We start from the raw sequence: 14,870 nt of genomic DNA, 5'->3' as shown, positions 1-14,870 counted from the left end.
AGCAGTACAAAAAATTTTTTCCTATGGTTTTAGGTTTTCTTTGTGTTAGCTTGAGTCTTCACTTGCAGCAGGCTTTCTTCTTCACAGGCTGAGTGCTGAGTATGACTGTTGTATCTCTCACCCTGTCCTCCTGCTCCATTAACACTCTGAGTAAACAAAGAGGGGGAAAAAAGACTTGACATCTGCTGCGAATCATAATGCAGCCCCAGTGCACTGTGTATCAGATTGTTTTGATCTTACCTGGCCAGGTGAGTCAGGGACTCTGTCACATTCTTTCCCGTGTAGGCACTGACCTCAAAGAACATCACCTTGTTTTCCTGCAAAGGGTGTGCACACAAATTCAGACCCACTGTTGTCCTAGAACAGGCAATACTTGCACAAAAATGCATTAGATTTACATAAGCAAGTTGCTCAGCTTCTTTAAATGACACCTCCCTGTCTTCGTCCATGTCCATTTTGTTACCTAGCAAGAGAATAGGGATCCCTTCTCCTGCTGCTTCCTAAGAAAATAAAGAACAGTGTTCCAGAGCTTCCCATTTCAGGATTTGCCAAAGATGTGAACTGCATAAACGTTATGAGCAATAACCCCAGCTTTTAAGAATGTGAATTCCAAAATTGGATGAACTGAACCATGCATGCAACAAAACAAGACTTGCACAGGACTGAATGGGTCAAAGGTCCAACCTGAACATTTGTGAGCCAGGGCCGCATAGCCTTGAAGCTCTCCTCCACTGTAACATCATACATCACCACCACACCATCTGCCTTGCGAAAGAACTGCTTGGTTATGCTGCGGTACCTGTGTCAGTAGCAGGATTTGAATGTCAGCACTCAAATGTGAGTATAAGAATACATTATGTACATCCACCTCAATACTGATACAATAATACTACATGGTTATTGTTTTATAGTGACTATTCAAGAAAAGAAGAAGAAGTGTTGGAAATACGACACATTTTTTTTGTAATTTTGTTTCTGTTCACTTCTACGGAGGATTTGAAACACTCAAGAAGTCCATAGTATTGGATTTAATTCAAAGGTTTTGACAAAAGTAATGCATTAAGTGAAATAAAAACATTTTTATACAGTATCTCTAATTTTCAGTCTTCAGAAACTTATTAACCTAACTGTATATACTGTATACACTTCCATTCATGTAAAATAAAGTATTGCAAGAGGAATTGTGTTTATTAAGAGGGCATATTAGATCAATTCTATAAAAAAAATGAAAACATAAAATAAAGTAATACAGTGGCAGGGTAAAAGCATAATTAAAGGGAATTTGCAAGTGTGGAAATTTTGTTTTGAGATTGCAAAGTCATAATTTGATTTAAAAAAAGCTCACAATTTCTCTCAGATTAAACCTAAGATTGGAGGAAGGTTGCAATAAACTGACTATATATTCAGACTTTGGATACGATATTCTTGATTAGTATTTTATTGGTAAGCTTAAAGTTGCAAGATATTAGTGGTTTATATCCAACCAGTTAACTGAAATATGCTGAAGGAAGTGGTCACTCACCTCTCTTGGCCTGCAGTGTCCCAAAGCTGCATGGCTACCTGCATATTGTCCAATGTTAATGTCTTCACACTGTAGTCAATACCTGATTTAAAAAAACAACAACAACATATAATAACATATAATACATAATCGAACATAATATAAGGACACACTTCTCACATTTAATTTAGGTTTGATTTTACTTCTCGTTTTCACTACGGAGGAGCAATGATATAAATGGCCAGTAGGGGGATCAAAGTGCCTGTGCTTCATTCCAGCAGAAAAAGGGGTGAGAAAGGTGGTGACAACAAGGCATACAAGGAGGATTGGAAAAGATGAAAGCGAGGATAAAGAAAATTCATCCAAAGTGACATAATCTGTAGTACAATGAGTGCCAGGGCTCTTAGACAGGCAGTGTGACTTCACAAGCCCTTTCATGTGACGCTAAATCGCCCCCCAGTATTCAGGAAAGGCATCCACAGCCACACTCGCACACATGCCCTTCAGATCTGTTTAAAACGGGCCCTGAAACATCAATAAAATATGACTGCCTTTCTTCTCACCCACAGTAGCAGTTGTGGAAGGGTGGAAACGGCCCTCACAGAAGGAGCGCAGCAGGGATGTTTTCCCAACGCTGGAATTTCCAACCAGGACCACTTTAAACAGGCGGTCTGGGGCAAACAGTTCTTTCGCCTTCTGTAGGCGAGCAATTAGAAAGACAGTTTCATTACCTCTCCAGTAACTTATCTAAAAGCATATATAAAAGTGGGGAGCCGTAAACACACCTGTGAGGTTTCCTTTCCCACAGGCTGTCCTCTTGGAGATACAGGTGGGGTCTTCTTCGATTGAGTAAAGTAGGATTTCCTTGCAGGAGGAGCTTCTTTTGACACTGAGATGTAACGTGGGGAAGCACTGAGGTCGCTCCTTCTGTCGTCTTCTTCCTCCTCATCCCTCTCGTCTTCCTCCTCGCTGAGCTGGTGCAGTAAGGGCTGAGGTTCTCCTTGGAGCAGGTGGGGCAGGTGGTCCTCTTCTATGGAGATGACTCTGCGGAGGGGCCACCCGTCCGGCGGGGCATCTAACACCTCCTCCTCTTCTGCCACCTTCTTATCAATTTCGACTTTCTTTGATTTGTCTCTGCTTCTCCCTAACACCCTCTTGCTGGTGGCCATTTTGGTGGACAGCCTTTTGGCCTTTGTCTTCACGTCGTGCACTTTAGGCAGAGCGGGGCTGATGTGACCGTTGGCTAAGCCAGAGTTCCTATTCGCTGAAGGCCTTTGTTGGCACACAGGGCTGCTAGCAGCTGTGGTGGAGGGAGCAGGGGTGGCAGTGGTGGTGTCATCTTCACTACAGGAGGAGGAAGCAACAAAAACGATTTGAAGGTGCTCTATAGGCAAGGCCTCCAGAGATAGGTAGGACCCATCCACCAACAGTGAGGCTCTTTGGGGACAGAGGAGAAACAGAGGATTTACTGGATCAATTCACTTGAGTTTTCTAATATTTCTACTTGATAATTTGGCTATTTTTTGTGAGTATAAGGAATCAGACATCCTCTGTTTTTCCTCCTTTGATGCATGATTTTTACATCACATTTGTCATTTGTTGCATAGGAAGCAATCTGACAGGGATGAATTCTGTTAAAAAGAGTACTTGAATGATGAATTAATCACCTTTTTGCCGGCTGGCTGCTGTCATCAAATATATTGCCGAGGCCCGCTCTCTGCTTCTGCTTCTTTCTGAGTGAGGTTCGAGGCTTGTTTACAAAAAGAAGGTGCATTACTCAGCTATTCTAGTGCTGTAATCGAGTTAATGCAGTTACATAAAATACTATTTACTTACTACACCACAGCACAAGTCTCGCTCATCCTTTAAATGCTTGTTCATCTCTCTGGGAAGTTAAAGAAGGGATGTTAAAGAGTGTTTTGTGCTTTGCAAATCCTTGAACCTTGGAGTTTGATTCATAGGGTTTGGCCAGTTAGGACTAAACCAGGAGCCAAAATGAGTAAAACAATAGTTGTGGTCAGAAACTTATATCCACTCAACATTGGCATGAATGATTGTACAACTTTTGGATTGTCTCCAGTCCACACAGGCTCAAAAGTGTGCATACAGGCTCATCAAAAACTCATGGACTATTACCCAAGTTTGAAAAGTGCTGGGTGTTCTCATTATACCTGAGGAGGTCAAGCTGCTTCATTAGACTTTGCTTTTCCCTCTGCAGTCCTTCAGTTACTCGGTACATATCCCTGAAACAAGACAGAAGAAACTTGCTTTTAAATAGCTACTCTATGGCATCTGTTTGCACACTGCAGGGAAACACAGTTAATACAAACAATGCTTATACGCACATTTCTTTCTCCCGTTGTAGCCGGGAGGCCTGTTCCTGCAGCATAGCCAGCTGTTCCTGGGCCAGCACCAGCTCCTGGCTGGTGCTCTCCAGCGCTCTGGACAACTCATTGTTGGTCATTTTCAGTTTGACGTTCTCTACGTGGCTCTCCTGCTTCTCACTGCTCAGCTCAGAGCATTGGTGCTCTAACTAAACAGGGAGATATTCACAGGAGTTATAATACACTAATGCTGGGTAAGTGTACTTAAGGGATATCTGCACAGGTAACAAAACAGTGAGGTTTGGTGTAAATCCTCTCTACACGACAGATGTAATGCCTCATGCCCACTATTCAATAGTTACACATAACAAATGTTTTTACAGAGAGCTTAAATTTTATTTTGTCATGCTGTTACAATGGTGGATGTTTCTTATTAAACATGACCGCAGAATTTCTTTGGGATGCGTCGTCCATATTAACTTACCCGTTTCTGCTTCTGGAAAAGCTGCTCCAAATCTCTCTCCTTCGTAAGAAGCTGGTGCTCCAGGTCCTGGCTGCGCAACTGAAGCCGCTCAGAGTCCTGCAGGACCAGAAGAAGAAAAGGTTCAACTTGCGGTTAAAAGAAAGTGCACAAAATTAACTCGAAAGGTAAAAACACTGCTGTCAATACGATATAATCCTTAAGCAAAACTACGCTTACATCATTACTACTGCTTCTTCTCTCTCTTTGAAAGACCCAGGATTTATGATAATGCAGAAAGTGGTCTTCCACTTTACTGAAATAACTGTCTAGTGGTTGAGTGTGGAAGACTATCAGCTTCCATAAGGAACTGCTTTTTTTTTCCTTTTTCCTTGTGTTCCATCCATTTGCTTCCGCTTATCCTTTTCAGGGTCGCGGAGGTGCTGGAGCCTATCCCAGCTGTGTTGAATTCAGAATTAAAATGAGCACACAGAAAGTTATTTAAATTTGAAGTTGGTCATCTTGTGTCATAGAGTGCACTTCTGTACAGTGCAGTCCAGCATACATGTCTTTAAACATCTTGCTTTGTATTTCTGAATCTTTTTTACTTCTTCGGTTGCCAAGGAGATGCTTCATTGTCAGATTTTCTTCATGTCTGAGCTCTTTTACCTTTAGCAGCAGCCGTTCTTTCTCATTTTTGATCTGTGCCTCCATCTCTTCATATAAATACCGGATCTCACTGTCATGTGTTGCTGCCTTCCTGAAATGACACGTTAAGGTTAACTATTTATCGATGAAAGACACAAGGTGGTACATGTAATATCTAAAAACAGAACAACATTGCTGTTTACACTGTGAGCACTTGACATGCAAACACATTTTCAGACTACTGGTAAGTACAATCCCTGTGATGATCGTTAAGACCCCAGCAGCCAATTAGTTAAGTTTAGAAGAATAACAAGCTGTAACATGGTGCCACGCAGTACCATGAGTAAGCCTACATCCCACTGATGCTCATGTTGCATTTACAAAGACAAAAGACTATAATCATCAAGTATGTCATTCTGCATATCAGGGGAGTAAATACATTAATATACAGTACAAAAAAAAATCCCCCTTTGCTCTGTGTTCACTCAATCATTTCATTAATGTGTTTGCACACCACTAGAAGGCAGTCAGAGTGTGGATCTAGATTAGTGGTCATTTGACATGGATAAAGACGTTGTTCTATAGAGAATTACAGGTAAATCCCATGCAGCAGGCTCTGGCTGGCGTCCACAATGTAAACACAATCCCACCCTTATGCCACTGATTATTTAGGGGCTAATGCATAAGAAGCATATTGGCTTTACTCTGGTTTTTGGTCCGTAAAGTGTTGGTTAAAACAAAGTAAATAAATAAAACATATATATATATAGCATATGCATTTCCTTACTTATAGTCTTGCCAAAAACCTGGCACCTCTTGAGATGGTATGCAGTGTCGTTAAAATATGAGGACAAGTGGAGGACAAAAGAAGATGAATAGTATCTTAAAGTCATGTCCTTAAGACACAGGGGAAAAAATTCAATAAAGACATCGCACAACGTCTGAAAGATGCATCTGGCCCTTCGTTTGATCCATGTACTCTTCACAGAAGCCTTGTCAGAAATGATCGCAGTGGAAGAGTGGCTGTCAAGAAGACATTCTTAAGGAAAGGAAACAGGGAGGAAAGGCTTATGTATGTCTTATGAAGTGATGAATCCAGATTTGAAATTTCTGGTTCAAATCCTTTTCTGAGGAGGTCAGACAGAGGTACAAAGAGAAGTGAGAGTCTGACTGAATTATGGACTCAGAAAAGTACAGAATTTGATCCACCATCAACATCATATGGATAGTATCTGGTTGGCAAGAGCTAAATTTCTCAATATGACAGTGATCCCAAGCACCCTGCAAACACACACACACATTCATATGAGCAATCCAAACAGAAAACAGGCAACCTGTTTTTATATAAAGAAATTAGGGGTGGCTCGAGACTGTTGCACAATGCTGTATTTCTTTCTCATTCCTTCCCTATATTGAGCCTCATGTCCAATATTTCGTCCACACTCATAGTCACTAAAAACCTTGTGAATGGGTAGAACACCATGAAAAGCCCCTTTTCCCTTGCCCTTTGTGTATGTGTTTTCTGCCCAACTACCTCTGGAGGGCGCTCTCCATCTCCTTCTTTTCCTGATGAGCTTCCTTGATTTGGTGGGTGACCCTGGCCAGAAATTCCTCAAAATTGGACAAGAGGTGAGGCTCATCACGTCTGAGCTGGATCCAAAGGCTGCGCGCCTCGTCTGGACTGGAGAAAGAGAGGAGAAGGGGATAAAGAGGGAGAGACAAAACTCAACTTAGCTCACAGGTTTGTCAAGAATGGATCATGACAAAAAACAATAATGCACATAAGGTTTTGTTGTGATTAAACTCACTCTTCAAATACATTACTGGCTCCCAGGCTTTCCAGCAGCATGCAGAAGTGCCTCTCCTCCTCATCCTCAACTCCTGACAGCTTGGCTTCCCATTGGCTCTGATAAAGGGCTTCCTTAGCCCTGAAGACTGGGCCAGGGGCCTGATTTTGGTCATCAGTCACAGAGATCCTTCGACCATGCAAGAACTGACCTGAAACACACCCACAGCTTTTAAACTTGAAAGATAAATTCAAAAGCTTTTCATGACTTCCCACATCTTTTTCTCTTTGTTGCTCCCATTATCTGCCTCCCATTAGGCAAATGATCGCTACATCACTAAATCCACAAATCTTCTCTGTGGTCTTCTACTTTTCATTATTGTCTGGCAGCTCTATCTTCACATCCTTTCTCTAGTCTCCTACCACCCTATCCTTGCCTCTCCAAACCGCTCTACCTGAGCTGTCCCTCTGATGTAGTCGTTTCTAATCCTGCCTACATCTGGTCACTCCTGATGAACACCTTAACACTCCAGCTCTACTTCCTGTCTTTGCTTTAGTAAACTTCCCCTTTTACTTTTGTCACAAATCAGCCCTGCCTGCATTTTTACAAACTATTCCTTATTATTCTATTTTGCACTTAAAGCCGCTCTGTTTTTTTGTGTTTGCAGAACTACAAGATACCTTTAAGTATTCAAAATCAACTTGAACTCAACTTGATGCTATAGTAATGTCTTCTATTTCAGGTTCGACATAGAGAAATCTATTTGGAGTAACAAGTGTGATATGTGTGATCCAAGCAAAGAGCCTCTGATGGCAGAAAACCTACTGAATCCAGAGGTGAATGCCTCCAGTGTGAGGTAACCCGTGTGGTCTGTATCCAGAGAGTCAAACACGTCTTCCAGCTCCTCTGCGGACAGAGGCAGCTCTCTGTGGAGCCTCTGCCAGGAGAAACACATAAACAAAAAGGACTTTAAAATACCACTGTGGTGAGCTGAATTCCACTTCAAAATGAAACACACTCACTGTAAAACCACTGCAAGTTACTTTTAAGACACAATAAATAAATGTCACATGATAAGTTCGCACCTCGAATCTGCTACAGTACATTTTCCTCTGTAGTGACACAGCTCAGACGAAGCTTACACTGACCTAACAGTTGCACTGAGGGGTTTTTTTTTTAAACTTTTTTTTTTAAATGTAAGAGTGTTTTATTAAAAAAACCCCTCAACACAAACCCACAAGAGCTGCCCTAATTAGCTGGGAGCACAGCTCACTAATGGTCAGACCTTTAAAAAGAGGCTTGCATGCATTGTTCCTGCCTGTGCTCTTCACTGCAGCCTGTGCGCTGAGAGAGTGGCATTATATTCATAAACATTTCCATCAGCCGTGCTGCTCCGACACTTCTCAGGCTGTTTGAGTGCTCCGAGTTCTTTAGCAACGGTAATATGAACTGAAAAAGTGACACTGAGTGTTCCCTGCTCGGTGCTCACTGTTATTAAAGCCCCGCAGGACACTAAATTGTTCCACAGGTAAAAGTGTGTCCTTTTGAACTGTTGTTCTTCTTAGCAGCGGCTTAATGCACTCACAGGTCCTCCACGGATTTTTAAAAACCGCTGAAAGAGTAAGAGTGTCGAGGAAAAACTGACCCCTCCCTGTTTTTCAAAGGAAATAAATATTCATATTGGGCTGGCACAATTATTAACCTAACTGGTGGAAAATGTTTACAGTAATGATATTAATAGATGGATTTGTTAAGCCTTACTTTCTGACAGTATATACACTGAATGATTAATCCTTGATTCATTAACTACCATTTAAAATGTCTTATATATATCTGCCTTAATAATGTGAAATTGTCAAATGCCTGCAGACTTTACAGAAGTGTGTAAAGTCCACAGAAACACACACAGCCTCCATCTCTAACCCTCATATCTGTGCGAGTGATGAAGCCTTTTCCCTCCACATCACACGTCTGGAAGAACTCCTTGGTCTTGTCCAGCAGGGCAATGCGACCCCAGTCAGAGCCCCTCCTCTCTGGGCTCCGTCCAAAGCCATTCACCCCATCCTCCTCCTCCTCCATGCTTGGCTGTGTCTCTCTTATCGTTATATATTTATTTGTTTATGGACACTGTTGGGTGGTAGGTTGCATGTACTTTGAAGTTTTCTTCATTAGCCCTATATTCAGTCCTCTGGGCCTCCTAGAGTCACCATGACAACAGAGACAGGAAGTAGCACCAGATGATGAGATCACTGATAACTTGGTGGCTTACAGACAGACTTAAACCTGGTTGCAGGTTCCTGTAAGACAGACAAAGAACTGTACTCAATTAAAAAATTACGTGAAGGCAAGTTTAAGAAAACTAAGGTGGTTACACAAATAGCAGAGCACTACAGCTAAACTGCACTTCCCTTTTCTAGTAAGCCACTGACAAAGGTATGTAAATACACAGTAAAGGATTATCTTAATACTCCACCATACAGAACACATGACGGCACAATGCCTGCAAGACTGCTTCAAGCAGCAGATGAATTAATGTGTCCCCCTATGTGTTTTCCTCGCGCCTTTGTTTTGAAGTGCTGTCTTGCTTGCACTGCTCCGAGCTGGAGCGCAGTTTATGCTGTCAGGAATTCTAAATCTGCAGCAAACACTGCTGAAAGTGAAATATCAGAGGCAGGTGTTGGATTGTCAAGTCTTGAATTTGGATTTTTCCTGAAGGCTGTTTAATTAGTGCAAATTTTAACTTGGCTACAAACTGAGTACATACTACTAAGCAGCACTGCCACCTACTTTGTAAAGACAAAGACACTTAAACAATGTAAGTAAAGTTCTGGGCCTACCTCTGCAGCATATACAAAACTCTTGGCGAATTCTTTCTTTCCTCAGCTCTTGTATCTACAAGTTGCACAGGTTTGCATTTGTCCCTTTTTTTCTTTGAATAAGTCAGACACGGAAGGAAAGCTCTTACCTTCTACAAATGATGAGCACAACAAACTGAAACCTTTTGTATCCGCTCTCAGTATTAACAGAGCTGTGACCGCACTGTGTTTAGGAAGTCTTGCCTCACAGACGAGTGTTAGGCAAGTCATTCTGCAACCATGTGATGTCATGAGGAGGCAGCCTGAGGCTTTTCAGCCTGGGTCCACCCGCTGCTCTCACACTGAGATGGGGCTGCAGAGTGAGCTTACTCTATGCAGGCTACATGTGTTCAACATGTTTATGTAGTGTGTAATTAAGACAGCAGCATAATGAAGGCTGTCAGCGGGATGAGTGTTATTGTGTTTTTGGAGGTTTACTTGGAAATAAAAGCTAAACTTGTTGACTACCAGAAAATTGGCCAAAAGAAAGTTGTATTTATGGTTTATTTCAAAATAAAAGCACATTATTGGAAATTATATATTTATTTATTTTTAAAAATAAAAGCATGCTCTGTCATCACTTCATTTCTTATGATGCCATCTTGTGGTTGGACAGTACAATGACTTTCAGTGGTCAGAGCAAAAAATACTGTGAAATCACAATATATATCTCAAAGTAATTTATGGTCAAAACAACCACAAGTTTCCACTTTGATTTTGCACAGGAAATCGCAGCCTTGATTCAGCCTATGAGGTTTTAAGTAAAGTCCTCTACTGGCATTCAGTTCTGAGGAGGAGTCATTTCCCACTTCCTTGTATCTTCTGAAGTAAATATTCCATTTGGAGGTTTAGATTTGGCTGTCCTTTCTTGGTCTTCTTGTTTAGGATCTGGAATGTCTCCATCTTTTTCTGTTTGTACTTCTGGATGGCCTCTTCTTTCTGTTGCTTGTTCTTCAAGTACTCCTAAAAACAGCAAACAGACAGGCTGTTGTTTAAAAACTTTTTTCATTAAAAAAAAGAAAGACTGTGATCTTATTTTTCTTTTACTTAGTCAAACACATTACCTCTTTCTTCTTTCTCCGCTTCTCTTGGATCCTCTCAAATTCTTCTTTTGTCTTCTGGTAAGAGTTTTTCCTCTCCATTTTTTTCCTCATGCGATTGCTCATTGGAAGACTGGTGGAAACAAGCAAACTTTTTTTTTAAACCCAACATTATAAAAGCTGACTTTGTCTATGCATTCTCCACCACTCCACCCTCTCTTGTTTTAAGTGTTGTGTAAAAGTTGTGAGCCACCCCTCATTTCCTTATAGGACACAATGCATACCATGCTGAGATATGCCAGGTTTTCAGTTAGTAGCTCTTTGGGAATCAAACTGTTTTATCTTTGGCATTTTTTTTTAGGTTCAACTAAAGAACAAATTAGTTTTTGCAACAAACTGCTAGCAACAAAGTGATTCAGTGTAGCCACAACACTGTTCCATCCTTTATACAAGGTGTGTTTTCTATGCTTCAGTGATTCATACGTCATTGCTGAGTGGCTGAACAAGCAAGGAAGTGACCAAAAAAGCAGTCAATGCTCCTTGAAAGCTAAATATAAAGTAATGAGGATTGCTTCATGATTTTGGCACAGTGCTGTATGTCTGCACAGACTTGCTCACCTTTCGCTCTGTGAAGCTGATGTTGGCTCAGCTTGGTTCCTGGACACTGACTCTTTCAGCTCAGATCCCCCACTAACTTCTTCTTCACCAGCTGCCTCGGTCTGCTGTGCCTCATCATCATCCTCTTCCTCTCCATCACCTTCCCCCATCTCTTTCGCCTGCCCTTTCATCCTCAGCTTACTCCTGTTCACTCTGTTTGTCCAGGCTTCTTTCTTCAGTTTCTCTGCCTCAGCCTCGTACAGATGCCTGAGGTGTTCTGGATACTCTTCTTTGTACAGGTTTTTGGACCCTGGGTTCTTCTTCTTCTCCTTTCGCAGCAGTTTGTTGTATTCATGTTTGACTTTCTGCTTCCTGTTGAAAGCAAATCCTTGACCTGAAGAGTTAAGTCAGAGATTTTAAATACAGGCAAATCAAACCATTAAAAAAAAAAAATCAGATTCAGTGTCATTACTTATCTAGACTATGCTCATGCTCTTGTGTTGACAGTCGTTTGAATTAACCCAACACGGTTTAAGTTCTGATCTTAATATGAATTGATTTCTCACGGTTCCTATGTTATTTAAAGATAGAGACTGTGTAGTTTTTACGTGTACGTTCAGCCTTATTGTACCTTCTTTTACGCTGCCTTTGAATAATTTCTGATCGGAGATCCATTTTCTTTTCTTTTTGACACCCTTCGCGCCACTTTTTGTTTTCGCCAAGTCGCCCTCTTTCCCTGCAAACTTCTCATTCTTCGTTTTTTGATCTGTTGGTGCCATGTGTGTTCAGTCTCTTCGGGAAAACTCAAATGTTTACAACCTCCTTGTCGACTTGAGCTAGCATGCCGTTTCGTTACAGACGCTGTGTGATGACGTCAACAAGACAAGACTTGATAAATCGATTGCGGAAGGCCCTATTTCAAAATGTTCCTTGTTGAAATTCCTTGTTATAAATTCATGCTGTAGTGAACAGGTATGAAAGGAGGCTTCAGTTAAAAATTTTTTTTAATAGTTTTTGAACAACGTGATAATAACAACGTGAGTTTTATTATTTTTTTCTTGTCGGACTTCCAAGTATGTTGGTTTTTGATGAAGTGTAAACGCCCTGTTACACTGTGTAAACTCGCCTTGTATGTATGTAAAGCTTATATTATTGAAAAATAAAAAGCAGATCAGTAAATTCATCGAACCGTTTTTTCTACTGCCAATGTCTAGGCGTACACCAGAAGTGGGACGTTTGCGTGCTTGCCCAGCTCCTCTTCGTTTTATTAATTAACATGAAATCCTCCTCATGCAGCCTCACAGAAATTCAGCAACGGATAGATGAAGTCACTCGGTTTCTATCTATAACTCTTAATATTGCTAATGCCCACACAGTGGAGTTTTACACTCACGACGTGTGGAAACGGTTCGTGGCCGTATCACCGGAGGACGTCCTGTCAGCTGTAGGTTCCGGTAATCACCAGCAGAGGGAGCCACAGCACAGGCGAAGTGGTAAGCTAGTTCCAACCAAACAAGAGAGCGAAGGGCTTTTCTTTTCTTTTCTTTTATTGTCTAATATGGAAGCTTGTTTCCTGGAAAAATGTCAGAGAGACCTAATTTCTTAAAAAAATTTGAGATAGCAACCCCAGGCATTGACTTATGGATGGCAAAAAATAAAATAAATAAACTTTTCTGAGTTTTGGAAACATTCTTACATGTTTAGGAACAAGGAGTAACCTAATACTAATGAAATATATATTTTTAAAGTGTTGATTTTACTTAGACTTGAAGTTGTTAGTTACTTTTGAAAGAAAGTAATTATCAGCCCAAATGTGTGTGGATCATATCGCATCTGGAAAGGGACTGCAGATGTTCTGGACCAAAATCTATGTTAGTATCAGCTTATTAAAGATTTGATCCCCAGTATTTATAAATTAATATAAATTATCAAGGCATATAAGCAAAACTATTTATACATGGACCGAAACTGTGAATTTTAAAGTATATTCTATGTGGACTTTATGTTACAGATATCCCATATCTGTCTCCCTAAACAGAGCAGCCCAGCACCACATTTGGGTTTTGCAATGATACAAAGCGACTGGTTGACACCCAGGAACTTGTGCAGGCAGCTAAAGAGCACTCTCTTCCCAGCCTTGGACTCTGCATGAGCCGGGAGAATCTACTGCAGGACCTCAGGGACATGAAGTCCGAGTCTGGTACTCCAGAGGAGACAGGTAGGGAAGGATTGTTTCCCACTGAGAACAGGAAGCAATCCAGGATTGTCCTGTTCAAATCACAACCATCATTTTTGAACCTATGTGGTGTCAATTTTGGGGAAACTGTGACATTTCTTTCCACTGACCTTTTTTTTTTTTAATATAGTGGCTGCTTTTGAGTCAGATGAGTTTATGACTTCTAAGAAATCCCATGAAGTCCAGTCCATGTCTGAGGTGGTGGCCTGCCTGGCTCAGCACTGTGGGGTTAATCAGGTAGGGCAACATTTTTATAGGTACAGGCAATATCCTAAAGGTATATAAAAAAGAAATCTGTAAAAACCACTGAACAGCTCTTAACATGTACTGTTTTTGTTTTTTAACTTGACATGCAGGTGATAGATGTAGGCTCAGGGAAGGGCTACTTGAGCTCCTTCCTCTCTCTTCAGTATGCCCTTCGGGTGTATGGCATTGACTCCTCCAGCACCAACACCCACGGTGCTCAGGAGAGGAACAGGAAGCTAAAGAAGTTCTCGAAAGCATACCAGAAACACACCAAAGCAGCAAGGACACAAGCAGAGGCCACACATTCGCCTCAGGAGGAGTTAATAGAAAAAAAAACTGGGCTGAATGGAGACGAAGATGTTTTCTCTGGTAATGGGCCAAGAATTCGGTCACAAGAGGAGGAGAGGGTGTTAACAAGCTCATCAGACATCAACCCCACAGTGGAAGGACGTTCAGAGCAAAACCTAGAAACAGACGAGCTCTTCCTGAGTGCTTTATCCGTGGATGTAATACAGCCTGCTTCCCCCAGAGTTCCCCCAAGTCAACTCAGTGCTGAGGAGAGAGAGAGGAGGAAGAGAGAGAACCTGGAGAGGAAAGCTCAGAGCAGGGCAGACAGCACTGGAGCCGTGTTTTCACCTCTCACATCTTACGTTACTGCAGAAACAGAGCTCCGAGACCTCATCAATGAGCTGGAGGTGAGCAAACCCAAAGCCAAAAGTAAATGTTTAATAATATATGTAAAAAAAGAAAAGCTTCATCTATATTCAGCCAGCTGTAGAGCATAGTAGCATAGCTTGATTCCCATAGCAACTCCTAGAATTACAAGTGTGTCACAGCAGCTGGAGTTTGCATTACTGGAGTGAGTCTGGGGTGTGACTGCGGTGCCAAATCTGCAGCGCGTCATCATCAATAAATTTTACCATCGATCTCTACTACTCCCCCTACTTGCTTCCACCTCCTTTTCTGTTCTCTCCCATCTCTGTGTGATTTGTCCAAAACCCAGGATGCAGTCATGGTTGGCCTGCACACTTGTGGCGACTTGGCTCCCAGCACGCTGAGGATGTTTGTGGCTAAACCGGAGCTAGCCGCAGTCTGCAGTGTGGGCTGCTGCTATCACCTGCTGTCTGAGGAGTTTGACCATGCCGGACAGAGTAAACAAACACACACACACACACA

At 41.7% G+C, this 14,870-nt stretch overlaps 3 protein-coding genes across 3 annotated transcripts in view; 1 reads left to right on the top strand and 2 right to left on the bottom strand.

The window, feature by feature from the left end:
• Positions 1–9: 9 nt before the first annotated feature.
• Positions 10–9,734, bottom strand: cracr2ab (calcium release activated channel regulator 2Ab). The gene is made up of 18 exons (XM_005733463.1): positions 9,686–9,734; positions 8,644–9,017; positions 7,546–7,657; positions 6,742–6,931; positions 6,468–6,614; positions 4,955–5,045; positions 4,310–4,405; positions 3,847–4,034; positions 3,673–3,744; positions 3,338–3,386; positions 3,169–3,251; positions 2,287–2,845; positions 2,065–2,197; positions 1,523–1,604; positions 685–799; positions 399–500; positions 241–317; positions 10–146 (listed from the first exon to the last, which is right to left on the bottom strand). Exons 2-18 carry the CDS (start codon positions 8,797–8,799, stop codon positions 59–61), a joined length of 2,340 nt encoding a protein of 779 aa, XP_005733520.1. The 5' UTR covers positions 8,800–9,017; positions 9,686–9,734; the 3' UTR covers positions 10–58.
• A 368-nt stretch (positions 9,735–10,102) lies between these two features.
• Positions 10,103–12,091, bottom strand: ccdc59 (coiled-coil domain containing 59). The gene is made up of 4 exons (XM_005733461.1): positions 11,844–12,091; positions 11,234–11,606; positions 10,640–10,748; positions 10,103–10,538 (listed from the first exon to the last, which is right to left on the bottom strand). Exons 1-4 carry the CDS (start codon positions 11,989–11,991, stop codon positions 10,374–10,376), a joined length of 795 nt encoding a protein of 264 aa, XP_005733518.1. The 5' UTR covers positions 11,992–12,091; the 3' UTR covers positions 10,103–10,373.
• Positions 12,092–12,412: 321 nt separating this feature from the next.
• mettl25 (methyltransferase like 25) overlaps positions 12,413–14,870 on the top strand; it is a 16,523-nt gene continuing 14,065 nt past the window's right edge. The window contains exons 1-5 of the mRNA XM_005733462.2: positions 12,413–12,705; positions 13,251–13,430; positions 13,579–13,685; positions 13,805–14,389; positions 14,698–14,845. Coding sequence (XP_005733519.1) covers positions 12,489–12,705; positions 13,251–13,430; positions 13,579–13,685; positions 13,805–14,389; positions 14,698–14,845 — 1,237 coding nt within the window. The 5' untranslated portion in view covers positions 12,413–12,488. The remainder of the gene's footprint in view (positions 12,706–13,250; positions 13,431–13,578; positions 13,686–13,804; positions 14,390–14,697; positions 14,846–14,870) is intronic.

Source organism: Pundamilia nyererei, unplaced genomic scaffold, assembly GCF_000239375.1.
Source record: "Pundamilia nyererei isolate P.nyererei 1_Seehausen unplaced genomic scaffold, PunNye1.0 scaffold00052, whole genome shotgun sequence".
Lineage (NCBI taxonomy): Eukaryota > Metazoa > Chordata > Actinopteri > Cichliformes > Cichlidae > Pundamilia > Pundamilia nyererei.
Note: the sequence above shows the minus strand (reverse complement) of the source record. Positions and strands in the feature narration are given on the sequence as shown.